The 15,570-nt window shown below is 33.4% G+C and overlaps 3 protein-coding genes across 4 annotated transcripts; 2 read left to right on the top strand and 1 right to left on the bottom strand.

The window, feature by feature from the left end:
• The first annotated feature begins 1,872 nt into the window (after positions 1–1,872).
• On the top strand, positions 1,873–3,338 carry RfC3 (replication factor C subunit RfC3). Its single transcript, XM_075300621.1, has 6 exons — positions 1,873–2,028; positions 2,083–2,147; positions 2,205–2,655; positions 2,725–2,939; positions 3,001–3,078; positions 3,135–3,338. Exons 1-6 carry the CDS (start codon positions 1,988–1,990, stop codon positions 3,284–3,286), a joined length of 1,002 nt encoding a protein of 333 aa, XP_075156736.1. The 5' UTR covers positions 1,873–1,987; the 3' UTR covers positions 3,287–3,338.
• Positions 3,339–4,157: 819 nt separating this feature from the next.
• Positions 4,158–5,187, bottom strand: LOC142230012 (glutathione S-transferase theta-3-like). Its single transcript, XM_075300622.1, has 3 exons — positions 4,995–5,187; positions 4,492–4,926; positions 4,158–4,425 (listed from the first exon to the last, which is right to left on the bottom strand). Exons 1-3 carry the CDS (start codon positions 5,110–5,112, stop codon positions 4,283–4,285), a joined length of 696 nt encoding a protein of 231 aa, XP_075156737.1. The 5' UTR covers positions 5,113–5,187; the 3' UTR covers positions 4,158–4,282.
• Positions 5,188–9,515: 4,328 nt separating this feature from the next.
• GstT3 (Glutathione S transferase T3) lies at positions 9,516–13,330 on the top strand. 2 transcript variants are annotated; one of them, XM_075300623.1, is made up of 5 exons: positions 9,516–9,647; positions 9,772–9,913; positions 10,165–10,270; positions 12,529–12,845; positions 12,919–13,330. In XM_075300623.1, the coding sequence occupies exons 2-5, from the start codon at positions 9,802–9,804 to the stop codon at positions 13,062–13,064; spliced, it is 681 nt and encodes a 226-aa protein (XP_075156738.1). In that variant the 5' UTR covers positions 9,516–9,647; positions 9,772–9,801; the 3' UTR covers positions 13,065–13,330. The 2 variants fall into 2 exon arrangements, with proteins under 2 accessions (XP_075156738.1, XP_075156739.1); XM_075300624.1 differs by having other exon boundaries at positions 9,574–9,647; positions 9,764–9,913.
• The last annotated feature ends 2,240 nt before the right edge of the window (positions 13,331–15,570 follow it).

Here is a 15,570-nt window from a genome sequence, read left to right as displayed (position 1 = left end):
AGAAGCATATTTAAATAGGCACCTAATAATTGCACTGATGAGAAACTTTTTCGTAGTAACTTGGCGTGGTACAACTTCTCAATAGTGACGGCGCTTTTCCGACGAGTTTTTGATGTCGTATATGATTGTTTTCGACGTAGTGGGGATTCTCAGAAGCGCTCCCAAATTCAAAAAATGTTGGCAGGGTATTCATGAGATACCGGCCGAACTATTGGAATGAATATGCTAAAATTGGATTAACCGAACGGACCATTTGAGACGTAGTCGCGGTCAGCATTCATCGCTTCAAATTAATATTTCATGCATTCCTCTGAATTTTTTGTTGTTTTTAAAACATTTTCCTATAAGGCCGGTATGCACCTCTAGCGAAATTTTCGGTAGCAAAAATTTATTTAATAGCTCATTCACATTAGGCTCGAAATCTACTAAAAGTAGATTTGAAATCCCTTTTTTACAAGGCAAATGACAGTTGAAATCTAGTTAACGTAGATTTTGGAAGTGTAATGTGAATGAGGTATAAGTCTACAACAAAAAAACAAGGCTGTGTACACAAATTTTAAACAAGCTAATCGCTTTTAAAAATTGTTAATATATGTTCCAAATATTCCTAAAATAAATTGTTTATTATTTACAGACCTTTTAAAACTTTCACGCACACAATGATTGTAATAAATTAAATGTTTGCTGCCAAAATATGCTTTTGACAACCCTGTTATTTTCATTAGAGGTGCGTACCAGCTTACGAAATTGAACGTTACCGAAAATTTCGTTAGCATAAATAGCAATGCATTTCTTATGGGAATGAAATTTTTCGCTAGAGGTGCATACCGGCCTATAGCTTTTAAAAAATTACCCTTTAAGGCCGCAAGAGGTGCATACCGGCTTTAAAAATTAAAATACGCATTTTACGGAAACTTTTCCTTGTCGAAATTTTTCTACGGTCAGCTTCTTATGCTATGTTCCCACTCACTCGTATTTCCAAAACTAGAAATTCCCATTTATTTTAATTTCAAGCGCAACGTTTGTTCAAATAAATACCGAGGTTTCAAAGGAAAAAATTATTCAAAAAAATTTTAAGTTTATCCCTTTTTTCTATAAAATATATTTCAATAATTTGTCATTTATTTTAAAAAGAGGATGTTCAGTCAGATCATCATTAGGGCTGTTTGTTGTTTAATGAGATGTCCTGGATAGAACACCAGTGCAACGATGTTCTGGATAGCCCATACAAATGTTGCATCGAGTGTTAAAAGAAAACAGCCTTATTATCATATTACAAATTAGAGGGTTCACACTAAAAATTGCGGTGTTTTTGAGGAAATCTTGTGTTTTGAACGTGATATTTTTTATGGAGAAAACGACTCATTTTAAAATGCTTATAATGGGAAACATTTTAAACCCCAAAACATGCTTGGTGAGAATGTCGTATGTATTAGTGTTTCCAAGAATGTATCATCCAAAGATTTTTGTTTTCTGCAAATAGATATGAGCTTAGTAACTTCGTTAAAGATTTTATTTCGGTTTTTTTACTTACCAATTATTATAAAATATTTAGAGTAATTTCCGTAAATTATCAAAAAATTTCATATTTTTATTTCCCACGAACTTCGTTGCACATTGAAAACTACATGTTTTCTCGATACATTTAAGGGTAGTACTTTTTCAAAGTATTCTCTAGTCATTTTCAACACATTTTCAAAAATTGCAGTTTCGCGATGTTGAAATAATTCGCAAACCAAATATATGTTGAGTTTGAAAAACGCTCATCTGGTGTTTATTGTGATTTATTAATTTGTTCAAATTATCTGCAGTTCATGCAATACAACCTTGCAAAATTATCTAGATTGGCAACGTGTGCAGTTAATATTCCGCATTGGCATCTCTTTTTGACATTTGTCAAACAAGGAAGGCGCAAAAAGTTGTTTACATAGTGTGCAAGTAAATTCTAGTGGACATTGATTTGCGAAATATCTAGTAATTTCAAAATATGACTGAGGATAATCCAGCGAAGACTAGCCGCATGCCATGGTATTTGTTTTGGTCAAGAATTTGAAACATTTCTTTAATATATTGTTAATACAGGGTGGAGAAATATCGACCATCAAAGTTGGATGACTTGATTTCACATGAAGAGATTATATCCACAAGTAAGTTCAATAATTTATTATATGTCATGTAGTAGTACTAAAAAATATTTGTAATAGTTAATCGTTTCATAAATCAAAAACAATTGCCACATTTGCTGTTCTATGGACCACCTGGTACTGGCAAAACTAGTACAATTTTGGCATGTGCCAAACAATTGTATACCCCAACACAATTTAAATCAATGGTATTGGAATTGAATGCTTCCGACGACAGAGGTATAGGTATTGTTCGTGGGCAAATTTTGAATTTTGCATCAACGCGAACAATATTCAGTGGAACCTTCAAATTAATTATATTGGATGAAGCCGATGCAATGACCAATGATGCTCAAAATGCTTTGAGACGTATAATTGAGAAATACACCGAAAATGTTCGCTTCTGTGTGATATGTAATTATTTGAGTAAAATTATACCAGCTGTCCAATCAAGATGTACAAGATTCCGATTTGCCCCATTGACGCCAGAGCAGATATTACCACGCCTGGATAAAATTGTGGAAATGGAAAAGTAAGTATAGCTACTTCCAATGTCGATGTGGTCTAATTTATTTATTTTTTATTAACTCTTTTTTTTAAGTTTGAATGTTACCGATGATGGTAAAAAGGCTTTGATGACCCTGTCCAAGGGTGACATGCGTAAAGTCCTTAATGTCTTGCAAAGTACTAGTATGGCATTTGATATTGTTAATGAAGATAATGTTTATACTTGTGTGGGACATCCCTTGCGTCGTGATATTGAGAGAATTTTAGAAACGTTATTGTCTTGCAAAAGTTTCGAACAGGCTTATGATGGTAACTAATATATGGAATTTTCTGATTTTAGCAAATTTAATTACATTTTGTTTTCCTATAGATATTCAAAGTATTAAATCGGTTAAAGGTTTAGCCTTGGAAGATATTCTCACTGAGTTGCATTTATTTGTTATGAGACGTAAGTGTATTATTTGATTGTTAGTTTCTGTTTCCAATAATTTTTATTTGTTTCAGTGGAGCTTCCTATGAGTGTCATGAATAAAATCATTATTAAAATGGCATCGATTGAGGAACGTTTGGCAAAAGGTTGCACAGAAGGTCCTCAAACTACAGCATTGATTGCTGCATTCTTCATAAATCGGGATCAAGTTACTTTAGAAAGTTAAGGAAATGTTAGGTGGTCTAAGTTATGTTTAATAAATGTTTGTAGTATTTAAATTCCATCGCAGTTAATTTGTTAAGATTCGTGAAGGTGCAAAGCATATTCCTCTTTAGAGCCCAGACGTGGATAGACACAAATCATTTTTTGATCGAACAATAATGGTGCAGAACATTCAACTGTAGGAAGAAGATTCATTAGAACTAAAATATTATAAAATGTGCAACTTTTATTTTGGTCTCAGTATTTTGAAGGAAATTTCCCAGTTTTGAATTTTAGCTTGGAAGTTTTAAAAAAATCGCCCTCAAAGCCACTTTGTGGTGCCAATATTGACATGATAATTACAAATAGGATACAGAAATCAATATACTCAAAACGTTCTTGGTAGCTTCAAGGCCTAATGTGGAACACATGAGTTAAGCGAAGGAAAAGGGAAATCCTTGGAGCAAATAATTCAACCTTGTGCAATGGTAAACAACAGCTGGTAAGTCTCATCTTGGATTTGGAATTTCCAAAAATCAAATTTTGGATGTTTGTAAAGAAAAATGCACTAATTAATTTTTATTCGCTATCGTTGGATGCCAATGTGATGATTAGCGGAGTGGATTCAATTGGCAAAATATTCTTACTTGCCTCCAAACGGTTTTTTTTGTCGAATATCCTCATTCCTACTTGAGGCCTTCTAGAGGGTTTCAAAATTCCACAGGCATACCACCTGCGACTGCATTGTAAAGCCTCTCCTCTAAACTTGAAAATTACCAATCCATCGACTATTGTATGCACTCGTCTCTTTCTAGTTGAAATACGGAATAAGTAATTTTACACCGAAATGTATTATTTTCTTTGAAAATTTGAAAAATAACAACAATAACAACAAATTTATTATAATAATGTCCAAGGACTGTCTATTACAATTTAGATTTCGCTTCCTTTTCACAAGCATATACATACAACTTTATGGATTTCATTAACATGTGGATCAAGCTCACCGAGAACATGTTCATTACAATTTTGATTTGGCTTCCTTTTCATAAGCATATATAAGTTTATGGGCTTCATTAAAATGTGGATCAAGTTCACGTCGAACATTTTCAATCCAGGCATAAACATTGGGATATTTTTGTTTAATTTCGTAACCACAACATCCTAGATAGAAAGACAATCTTATTAATTAAATCCTTTATGTCCTAGATAATTCTCTACTCTACTTACTAATCTGTTCCACTTCGCAGGCTCCAAAGACATCAGCAGCACTCAAATTATTTCCTGTCAAAAATTTGCTATTTTTTAGCCACATATTTTCCATCAACTCTAAATCTGCTTCCATAAGTTTGCGATATTTTGAAACTTTTTTCTCTGATGCAGGTGATCCGAAAAGTTTTGCTTGGACCCAAAGAAAACGGAAATATAAAGAACAAGATGTTCGTATGCCATTGTGTTGCCAACATAGAAATTCATCAATACGAGCTCTTTGCTTAATATCTTGAGGATAAAAACGTTCAGAGATTTTCTGTTTTGCAACTAAGTACCGCAATATAGCAATACTTTCGGCTAATTGAAATCCATTATTGTCCGTATCACTATCGATAATTGCCGGAACTTTTTGAAAACGATTGACTTTCTTATATTCATCAGTTGTGTGTTCAGCTGAAAACAAAACAAAAAAACATTTGACAATATTTATTTTGTTAAGGAAAACGTGCAGTATTGTTTACCTTGTAGTAGATTTAGCTCTTTAGCTTGAAACTGAGTTCCACTTTCTTTCAATAATATATACAATGCTCTTGAGGGTTGCGATAGAAAATCAAAATAATATTTTAAATTATTGACCATTTTTTTCACAGATAATTTGCACTTTATAACTTTAGTAGTTAATAACAGTCTATGAAATGAAAATGCAAAACCTCTTTTAGAGTGTTTTGCAACCGATATTCATAATCATTCATTTTCATAGATAAGCTTCTATTCTCTTTGAGAATCTCTTATCCACATACAGAGATTTTTTTTGGGAACTCTCCCAACCACACATCTCTTATTTTAATCTCTTTGAGTTTGCTATGCTTTTCTATTGTACCATTTCCTTTGATAACACCTCGAAATAATAGTCTCAGGGTATGGTACCCCTAGGCAAATATTTGCCCAAAATGAATGTCAAACTTTCTTCTTGGAGCACTTGTGAAATATGTATCTTAATACCGTTTTTGGAAAATACTCCTATTGTGATGTAATATATTCAATATGAGGTAAAAATATTTGCTGGTTTGAGAGGCCACTAATTCGTTTTTCATTTCTGTCAACTATTTGCCCAGTGTGACCATACTGTCATACTCCGGGTCAATTGCCTTTGAACTTTAAATCGATTTAGTTGTGTCTGTCCGTCCGTCTTCTTAAATCGAACTGGCTTTCGATCTTCGATGAAACGATCTTCTAGAAGCTTAATATCCATTCCACTTTTCAGCAAATAAACACCAAAAAGTTTTTCAGCGGTAGATTGTACCCTCCCATTAATGCTGGTGACATTTTTGAGAGTTTCAAATTTTCTCTAAGTGGGTTCACTGCAATGTGGAGAGCGGTTCGGACACGGCTATAAAATGAGGTCCCATTTGAAAGGGCTTAACATAGAATCGGGCAGCACTCAGTGATAAGAAAGAAGTTCACCACTGTGGTATCATTTTTGCTGGCATATTTTCATTCGATGCACATGAAAGTTTGTGAGCGGAGGTAAATTATAACCTGTGACATTCAAATTCTTTATAGCCTTTATATAAACTCTTCACTATAACATCTATTATTGACCAATTTCAGTACAAGGAAATCAGGATGATATGGACTATTCCATTTGTATTTAAAATAAATTCAGAAGATTTTTGTGGTGAAATTTTAACTCAATATCCTCAAAAATCTTAATAAGTTCGCTACTAAATTCGATACGGTTTCCTCCTTTAAAATAAATTGATAAAAAGTGAACACGAAAAGTCATAATTTTCACTGTAAAGGTGGGCACTGTGTTCAGTTTGCGCACCGAAAATCATTTAATCAAGGTTATTTTTCTAATCAATTATTTTAAAAATACAAAATGATCTGTAATCAATGCGATGGAACTTTTCTATCCAAAAATCTAAATATTTTGATGCACTTTTAAGGTAGATACTAATTTTGAGTTTAGCTGCTAACATCAAAAACAAATCTGACTTCTGTTTTTGAAAAATTTGCAGATGTGTTGCTGGTACAACAAAATAGAAGTTGAAATCGCAGAAAAAACAGCAGTCGGTGTTTGTAATTAAGAACTGGCCCAAGTGTATAGGTTTAAATTTATTTTTATTTTTAATTTATTTATTTTATTTTCATATGTAACTAAGCCTTACAAAGGCCTTATACAGTTACTTAAATCAACATTTTAAATACTACTCAAAACAATTCTCTTATTTCTAACATTAATATACTAACAATAATACAACAACAGGATACTACTCTATTATAATGTATAATAAAATTAAAATTATAAATATTTGGACACATATTACAAAATATAACATAAAGTATATAAAATATAAATAAACAAATAAAACAAAACATATAACCTATACAACAAAAAAGCATAATTACAAAAAGATATACATTAAAGAAAAAAAAAAATAAATAAAATAAAATAAATAAATAAAACTAAAACTTATTTAAAAAAATGTATATAAATAACACCACTTTATGATACGTACTTTCTCTCTTTCAAAAACTACTCTAAAACATACCTAAAAAAATAAATATATTAAATATTGCAAGCTCATATGTCATAAAGTTTAGCATATTCACAAAGTTTCTTATTAAAAGTTATAGGGGAATAACTAAACGATTTTAAAGACACAGGTAGTGCATTATATGCACGGGCAACTCTTACGAAAAAAGATCTTTCAAGAATGGATGTCAACCTGGGGATAAGTATCTGGGGATTTCTCGTTGACCTAGAAAACGAGGATAAATCCAACACAAATAATGGTTCCCTAATTTTAAAGACTTTATAAAAGTGAACCAAAATTCGAATGTTTATAAAGTCTTCAAATGTGCACCCAAGAAAATCTATAACATAATTTGAAATATGATGGTACCACTTCACAGAAAACACATACCGAATAACACGATGAAAAAGCAATCTCAGTTTTCTTAACACATATCCAAAACTACCGGAGAACACTTCTAGGCAATACAAAAAAACGGGCATAACAACTGCATGTACAACACGTATCCTCATTTTAAGAGGTAAAATTAAATCCAAACTGTATAACTTTCGCAATGTAAAGTTAACTTTGGACACTAATGAATTAACATGCTCCTCAAAAATTAACTTATTGTCAAGTTTTACACCGAGACACCTCAAACTACTCACTATTTCTATAGGGGTGTCATAAATAGAAATAGAGATAGGTCCCCCCGGCATATTCCCAAAACACATCGCCATAGTCTTACAGGTATTAATAGTTAATTGATTATTGCCTAGCCAACTAACTAAGATATTAATTACAAAGTCTATACTATTCTGAAGAACGTCGATAAAAACGTGATCCCCTTTAAACAAAATCTGAATGTCATTGGCAAACGCGAAACTAGTACAATTCGTCGCATTTATACAATTAAACAAGTCATTAACAAACATGATAAACAACAGTGGTCCAAGAACCGATCCTTGAGGAACACCACTACTAACAGGAAGAACACTAGACAAAACATCTCGAACACAGACATACTGTCTCCTACCAGACAAATATGAATACAATAATTTGCATGCAGTGGAGGAAAATTTAAATTTATTGAACAATTTCTCTACTAACAAAGCGTGATTCACTCTGTCAAATGCTTTCTCAAGGTCAAGTGACAGAAGCACGCAACAACCTCCTTCACTCAGTTTCTTCCTAATGCCATCAGTCAACCCAATAAGCAGAGATGTCGTAGACCGGTTCTGTCTAAACCCACATTGACTATCATGTACAAGAGAATATGTCTTCAGATGCTCAAGTATTTGCTTTTTCATAACATGTTCCACCATCTTCGATAATATCGGCATAATGGAAATTGGCCTTAACTCATCTTGTCCACTATTCTTGGGAATAGGGACTACCTTTGCCAACTTCCAATCCATTGGAAATGCCGAAGTGGTTAACAGCGTGTTCACTAAATGCAATAAGTATCCGATAATATACGGGAACAGTATCCTCAAAAACTTCAGGCCAAACCCATCATGCCCCACAGCAGTTGACTTTATCAACTGAAAGGCCTCCAAAATTTCATCATAACCAACAGTACGAAATGAAAATCCCTCGTGCACATCACTCGGAATACATGGTACCATACAGTCAACAGATTGATTCGAAACAAATTCACGATTAATACGCTCCACGTCAACACAATCACCATTAAATTCAAATTAAAATGAAACGATTTTGAAAAATACAATAAATAGCCTCTTATTCAAAATGTTTCTACATCATTGAAGACTAAGACGACTCCTGCATTTATTTAAATGAATATATTTATTATTTATTGCCCATATTTTTTTAATTTCCTTTTATGATGAAGTGAAATATTCCTTTCTGCAATTTAAAAATTGAAGCTTTCATTTTTTGGCAAAAAACAGTCGTAAAAAACAGCATCGCTTGGTTACCCAGTGTGCCAAGTTAAAATGTGACAAAAAATAGACTCTTTTTATCGAACCATCGTTGTATTAATGTAAATAAATATTTTTTTACTTGTTCCCAAAATTATTTTTTTTTAATTTTTCGCTTGCTTTTGCTATCTTTTCCTCTTGAGTGTTATACTTTTTCAGTTCGAGTTTAGCCGTACTTTTTTCGCGATTGCTTTTCTTTTATAATCCTCTTTAGGGAATACATACTTTGTGAAAATTTGCTTTGGGCTTTTCCCCATCAAGTTATAATAAAATTTGCAACAACTATGTATAATTTTATGCCTTTTTCTTACTGATTTAGTTTTCACTTTAGCGATTTTAGCGGCTAAACTCGAACCTTTAGTGAAAAAATTACGATTTTAGCGGCTAAACACGAACTTAATACCCACCTTTATTAACGTGCAAAATAAATGAATTGACCTTTGCCTTCAGAGTGCATATACCAGAAATTCGAAGAGAGTAAAGTAAAAAAAAAAAACAAGAGAATAGCTAAAAAGAGATAAACAAGTGTTGGCTCCCAAATAGCCCCCACCCCATTGTATTGTACTCACTCAGCTGATTGTTTATCAAACAAACAAATGGAGGTCTACTAAAATGACAATACCTAAAGTCAATTGCGAGAGAGAAAGTCAAAGCAGATAGTTTTGCTAAACACAACGCTAGTAAATTTAGTCGTTTGGTGCTCTTAAAGAAGGTAAGATCGTTGGAATTAATTGAAAGTTTATGGAGATAAACATAAAAACATATTCAAATTAATGCCAATGAAATGCGAAATTTAATTTAATTGTATCCATTAACAAATACCCTCATTTTTACAGGTTACAGTGTATACAGACAATTCAAACAAAATGTCGCTACGATTTTACTACGATTTAATGTCCCAGCCATCGAGGGCTTTGTATATAATTCTGAAAATGAGTGGAGTCCAATATGAAGATTGTCCGGTGAAACTAAGAAATGGCAAGTATTTATGAACACAGATAGGCCATACATTGATACGCAAATAATATTACCCCCCATCATTTTCCCTCATCAATACTCCATGAATTTCATGTATTTAATCTTATCGTGTTTTGTATTACTTTAGTTGAACCTAGTACCCATTTAATACTGGGATTATTAATAGATTGTCAACTGTGGTATATGTGCTTTTAAAAACGGAAACTTTCTTCCCTCCTGGCTTGTATTAATCTAATGTTCTAATATTTCAGGTGAACATTTTACTGAAGAATTCAAAACCAAAATCAATCGATTCCAAAGGGTTCCATGTATTATCGACGATGGGTTTAAATTGGCGGAAAGTGTTGCTGTATTGAGGTGAGTATAGAATTATTATAAGAAAGAGTTTAGGGAAGGAATCTGTCGAAAAGTAGAAACAAACAATTTTTACTTTAAATTGACATAAAATGTTTGTTAAATCGGTAGTTTTTGTTTTGGTGAATTGACTACTTTTGTAAACATTTCATTACGATGGAAATTTTGTACTTTTTCCCTTTATATGGACCTATAAATATTTGAAAACATTAGCATAATTAAAAAAAAAAATCATAAGAAATGTACATCTCCCTGATTTATAAAAATCTAATCTGGAGATTTACAAACTGATCAGGTGCGAACGGGGATCGTGTAATCTATAGTTTAGGGGAAAATATTATTTTTTTCATTTTAACAAACAATGACTGTTTACCTTTTTTCTGCAAAGTTTGTCTTGTTTTAGCAAATGTTTCTTCTGGCCTATTAACATGTTTTTCTCTGAGGTGCACTTCTGTGGAAAGCTGTTTTTGATATTTACTAAAGTTTGCCGTTAAACATAATCTAATCTGTATTCTGGTCCGATAACTGTAAAAATGGATTGCAAAAAGCCGAACTTTCGGGTTTCGACTTTTCCAAAATTTGGAAAGTTTTACAAAAGTCGATTTTCGACCTTTGTTTAATAGGAAAAGCCGACTTTTCGACGTATACAACTTTACGTACCTACATATCATAGATAAACAGAAGAAACTTTCAAGTAAAGGCTCATGTAAAGGGTTGCAATAAAAAGACTTTTTAAGTCGTATCCTTAACCATTCACTACATGGACATCGGAAGTAAACAGGCCGTTGAATGTTGCGTAAGAACTCCTACGACAAACTTTTAGTCGTCTGCCCACACCACTGCAATAGTGAAAAGCTCCGCGGTAGAAACAAGGCATCAAGTTGCTTGGGATGCGGACAATGAAACCTTGTTGGGTACATATGAGGCAATTGGCCGGACAGTAGTAAACTATGCAGTGCCAGAGTGCACATTTCAGACATGTGATACGCAGTGAAATAACATACGGACCTGTCAAAACGTCGCCCTTAGAACTGCGATAGGGTGTCTCCGCAATACACTCTTCGATCATTTTTATATGAAGACCAAGAGCTTCCCAGTGCGTATATACAATAACATGTTGTCAAAGCTCTAATCTACTGGTTTGTTATTGCAGTAACATTCCAAATCACCATCTTATGGATAGACAACCACACCAACCACCACACAGGAATGTAAGGGTTCATATTCACTATCAAGAGGGCAAAATCCAGCGTTACAAAGGAGAGTCAGGTTTGAACAGGATTCATGAGGTTACTGTAGCTGAAGCGGTGAGGAACTACAAGATTATTCCTGTTCTTGGATTCCGACCACCACCCAAATCACCGAAGGAAAGAGTCTTCCCACTGCAGACTAATGCAAGTGGAGCCGTCTCAACTCCTACGTATCAGTGATCTATAGAAGCGTAGCGCACGTGTGTCCCATTCGTCATCTTTTCTCTTGTCCAGCTAAATATATCCGATTTATTACTAGATCACTCTGGACGCATACATGATTAGTTGCAGAGTACCTCGATCTGGATACAAGCTGATGTACCAAAACAAAAAAAAAGCAAAATGGATGATAACACAACATCAGCCTTCACTTTACTGACTTGGGGCTGACAAGGACTACAAATCCCCATTTGGAGTATTTTTATTTCCTGAAAAACTCGAAAATACAAATAACTACAAAAGTAGACAACAACAATAGGCCGATAGCCTCTAGTTGCTAAGGTCCGTGTTAATAAGTTTATTATAATTTGTAATTATAATAAATAAATAAACAACAACAATAACAACATTATTTGCATACCTCACTCCAGTCGGGTCTACCGCCCAAGGCTGACACAGAGGTTTCAACCTTTCTTAAGGACTGCAAACCCCTATTTGGAGCATGTCTCTTTCCTGAAAAACGCAAAAATACAAACAACACCAAAGGGCTACAAAAACAACATCATTACTCCTTTTCGAATTTTTAGTCCCTTAGTCGATTTCGGTCAAAATCAAAAGTCGATTTGGGTCGAATTTGAAGATTGCCACAAGGCGACTTCGAACCTTTTTTGACAAAAACCTGATGAACCGAAAAGTTTAATTATTGTATCCCTAAGTAAACCATGCAAGGATAAAATTTTCAAATGAAAATCAGCAGTTGCTGTTTACTGCAATATTTTTCTTTGAGTGTATGATTTTATTTAAAAATCTATTAATTTTATATTAATTTATATTTTCTTAATTTCTTCACAGATATCTAAGTGCCAAAGGTAAAATACCTGAATACCTATATCCCAAATACTTTGTTGAGCAAGCTCGGGTTGATGAATTCTTAGAATGGCAACATATAACATTGCGTGTAACATGCGCTTTATATTTCCGCACTGTTTGGCTAGATCCATTAATGACCGGTAAAAAACCATCAGAAGAAAAGGTAGAAAAATTGAAAAATCACATGGAAATGAATCTGGATATTGTGGAGAATGTATGGCTAGAGAAAACTGAATTTTTGTGTAGTAATCAGTTGACCGCAGCTGATATTTTTGCAGCCTGTGAAATTGAACAAACGCGTAAGTTACCTATATAAAAGATGTTGATTTCTAAATATATATTTTTTTTAAATTGTATCTATTTGTATTTTAGGTATGGCTGATTATGATGTACGCATTAAACATCCCAAAATCCGAGCATGGTTGAAACGCGTCCGTGCCGCATGTAATCCACATTATGATCATGCCCATCAGTTTGTCTATAAAATCAGTGGTACTGCTCCAAATTCAAAACTTTAAAATGTCGAGTGTAATTGCTTGCTTTGTGTATGAGTTGTGTTGATCTTGTGTGCAATTTAGTGAAAATCGTCCAAGGGAAAATTATTAAGATAAGAAAATGAATGGATGGAAACATTTTATATAAATTGAAAAACAAAAAAATGCTTCAGTGTTCGCATCTATTTACTCTTTTTTATACTACTTTTTTTTTTAATTGTTATGGTTTTTTGTTTATTTTTTTACTTTATGTCTCGCTAAGTTAATAAAGAAGAAAAGACACTAGGGTACATATTGTTTGCATTTCATAGTTGCTAATACATATATCACATTAATCACTATAGCTGAATACTATGTTCAGTTTTCAAGCTGAAAACCAGCTTGTTTTCACGGTTACTTTTTTTATTTAATTAATATAGAAATATAAAATTATTTGCAATCAACTCCTTGGATCTTTTCCTTCCATTATTTGGTAAGACTTGTTCAAATTTTAATCGTCTTCATATATATTTTTGTACTTTTAGTTTAGTGTTTTGGTGAAAAACCCGAACATAGTACTCACCTTATAGCATTCATAGAATGTGCGATTATAAGAAACCTTTTTCTTATAAACAATAATTGTCGAGAAAAAAACGCTTATTTAAATAAAGTTGTGGTTTTTCGTTGTTATATCAGTTATTTACTGTGATATGAATAAACGTATTTAGCGATGACACAAACCAATGCTGCCAAGTCAATACGAATTCCCATTACAAAGATTTGTATAACAGGATAGCGCACTTGCATTGCAGGCAAATCACAATAGATGTCGTTGGTGAATATTAGCCCAATCGTTCACTCATTGGAAAAGTTCGTTTCTGAACTTGCACTCAAAATAGCACAGACACATTTATAAAGTATATAACGTGGTTTCAACGCAATGCGGAACGCCATTCCGACTTGGCTATGAAACGGAGGTCCCTTGCCATTGATATAAACATAAAATCGGGCAACAGTCAGTTATAACAGAGAAGTTCACAACTGTGTTATCACAACGGATTGAATAGTCCAAGTGATCCTGAAATATAGGGCTGCCACTATACCTAACCTATCGAACTATATCTAATCAATTCAAAGTGCAAATCTGTTGATACGGCGCTACTCTCTGGAGCATGAGAGATCAATGAAATTAAGGCAAAATACGGCTGGCGGCTTTTCGGAATATTGAAGGCACCGAAAAGGTATTACTGGCATTAGAAAGGAATGGTGTAATTGATTTTGTAATAGACTGGATTGAAGGAATATTATCGACAAGGTGACTGCCTCAAGGAGATGTGATATTGCCTTTACTTTGGTTATTCACAGTGGATGAGATTTTGATTTTTCTGCTTCAACAAAGGAATGCAAATAGTGGTGTGTGCTGATATATTTTTACAATGGTATCAAACAAATTTTTGGTCACGGAGCTAGTGTTCTCTTCACTAAGGAAAGAAAACCCACCGGGTATAGGGACGCACAATTGTAAGGAACGAGATTGAGTTCCTCAAAATCGGCTAAGTACTTGGTAGGTTTCTTAGACTCCAGACTAAACTGTCCCTGTTCGTATAAAAAGACCAACGCGGCACTGAATGCATGCCAAAAATTGGTTGAAATCACTCCATCTTTCATTGGCTGTTTACACCAGACCAGTAGCTACCTATGGATGCCATGTCTGGTGGACCATTACTAACTATCGGAATTATATACAGAAATTCAATAGGACGAGTCAAGTTCAAACAACGGCCACCGCAGCCCTGGAGGTAGTCTGTCCATTTGATCTTTATATCAGCTGAGGTGATACTTATGAGTCTGAAGAGCCTGGAATCACTTGGAAACGCATATTGCAGGCACACAGAATTCGTTGCTTCAGTTTGGCAAGATATGAAGACAGACTATATAGCGACTCAGCATATACGCATCAAAACAAAAAAAAAAAAAACATAAAAAACAAACGAAGAGTTGAGAATTAGAGAGATGGAGAGCAGTGCAGCATGTAGCATCTCCAGTGTAAGTCTCCTTTTATAGTTGTTTTCTTGCATCAAAATATCTACCTCCTTAAGGTTTGGCTTGTGTCCTGTTAAAATGCAATGTGCTGCAAGTGCCGTTCAAGGGCTTGTCAGTACCTTTCTGACCATATTTATGCCCTGACACTGTAGTTTTTAATTTGGCTTTCGATGTATCAGTTTTTAATTTGGTTTTGGTGTGTCGAAATTTTATATCTATAGAAAATTTTGTCGAAATTTTATTTCTATAGACAATTGTGTCGAAATTTTATTTCTATAGAAAATTGTGTCAAAATTTTATTTCTATAGAAAGATTTCTTAACATTTTATTTCTATAGAAAATTTTGTCAAGATTTGATTTCTATATAAAAATTTGTCAAAATTTTATTTCTATAGAAAATTTTCTCAAATTTTTATTTCTATAGACAATTGTGTCGAAATTTTGTTTCTATAGTTAATTGTGTCAAAATTTTATTTCTATAGAAAATTTTGTCAAAATTTTATTCTAT

The sequence above is a fragment of the Haematobia irritans genome, chromosome 3 (genome assembly GCF_050003625.1).
Source record: "Haematobia irritans isolate KBUSLIRL chromosome 3, ASM5000362v1, whole genome shotgun sequence".
Lineage (NCBI taxonomy): Eukaryota > Metazoa > Arthropoda > Insecta > Diptera > Muscidae > Haematobia > Haematobia irritans.
This window is presented reverse-complemented; position numbering and strand designations above follow the sequence as displayed.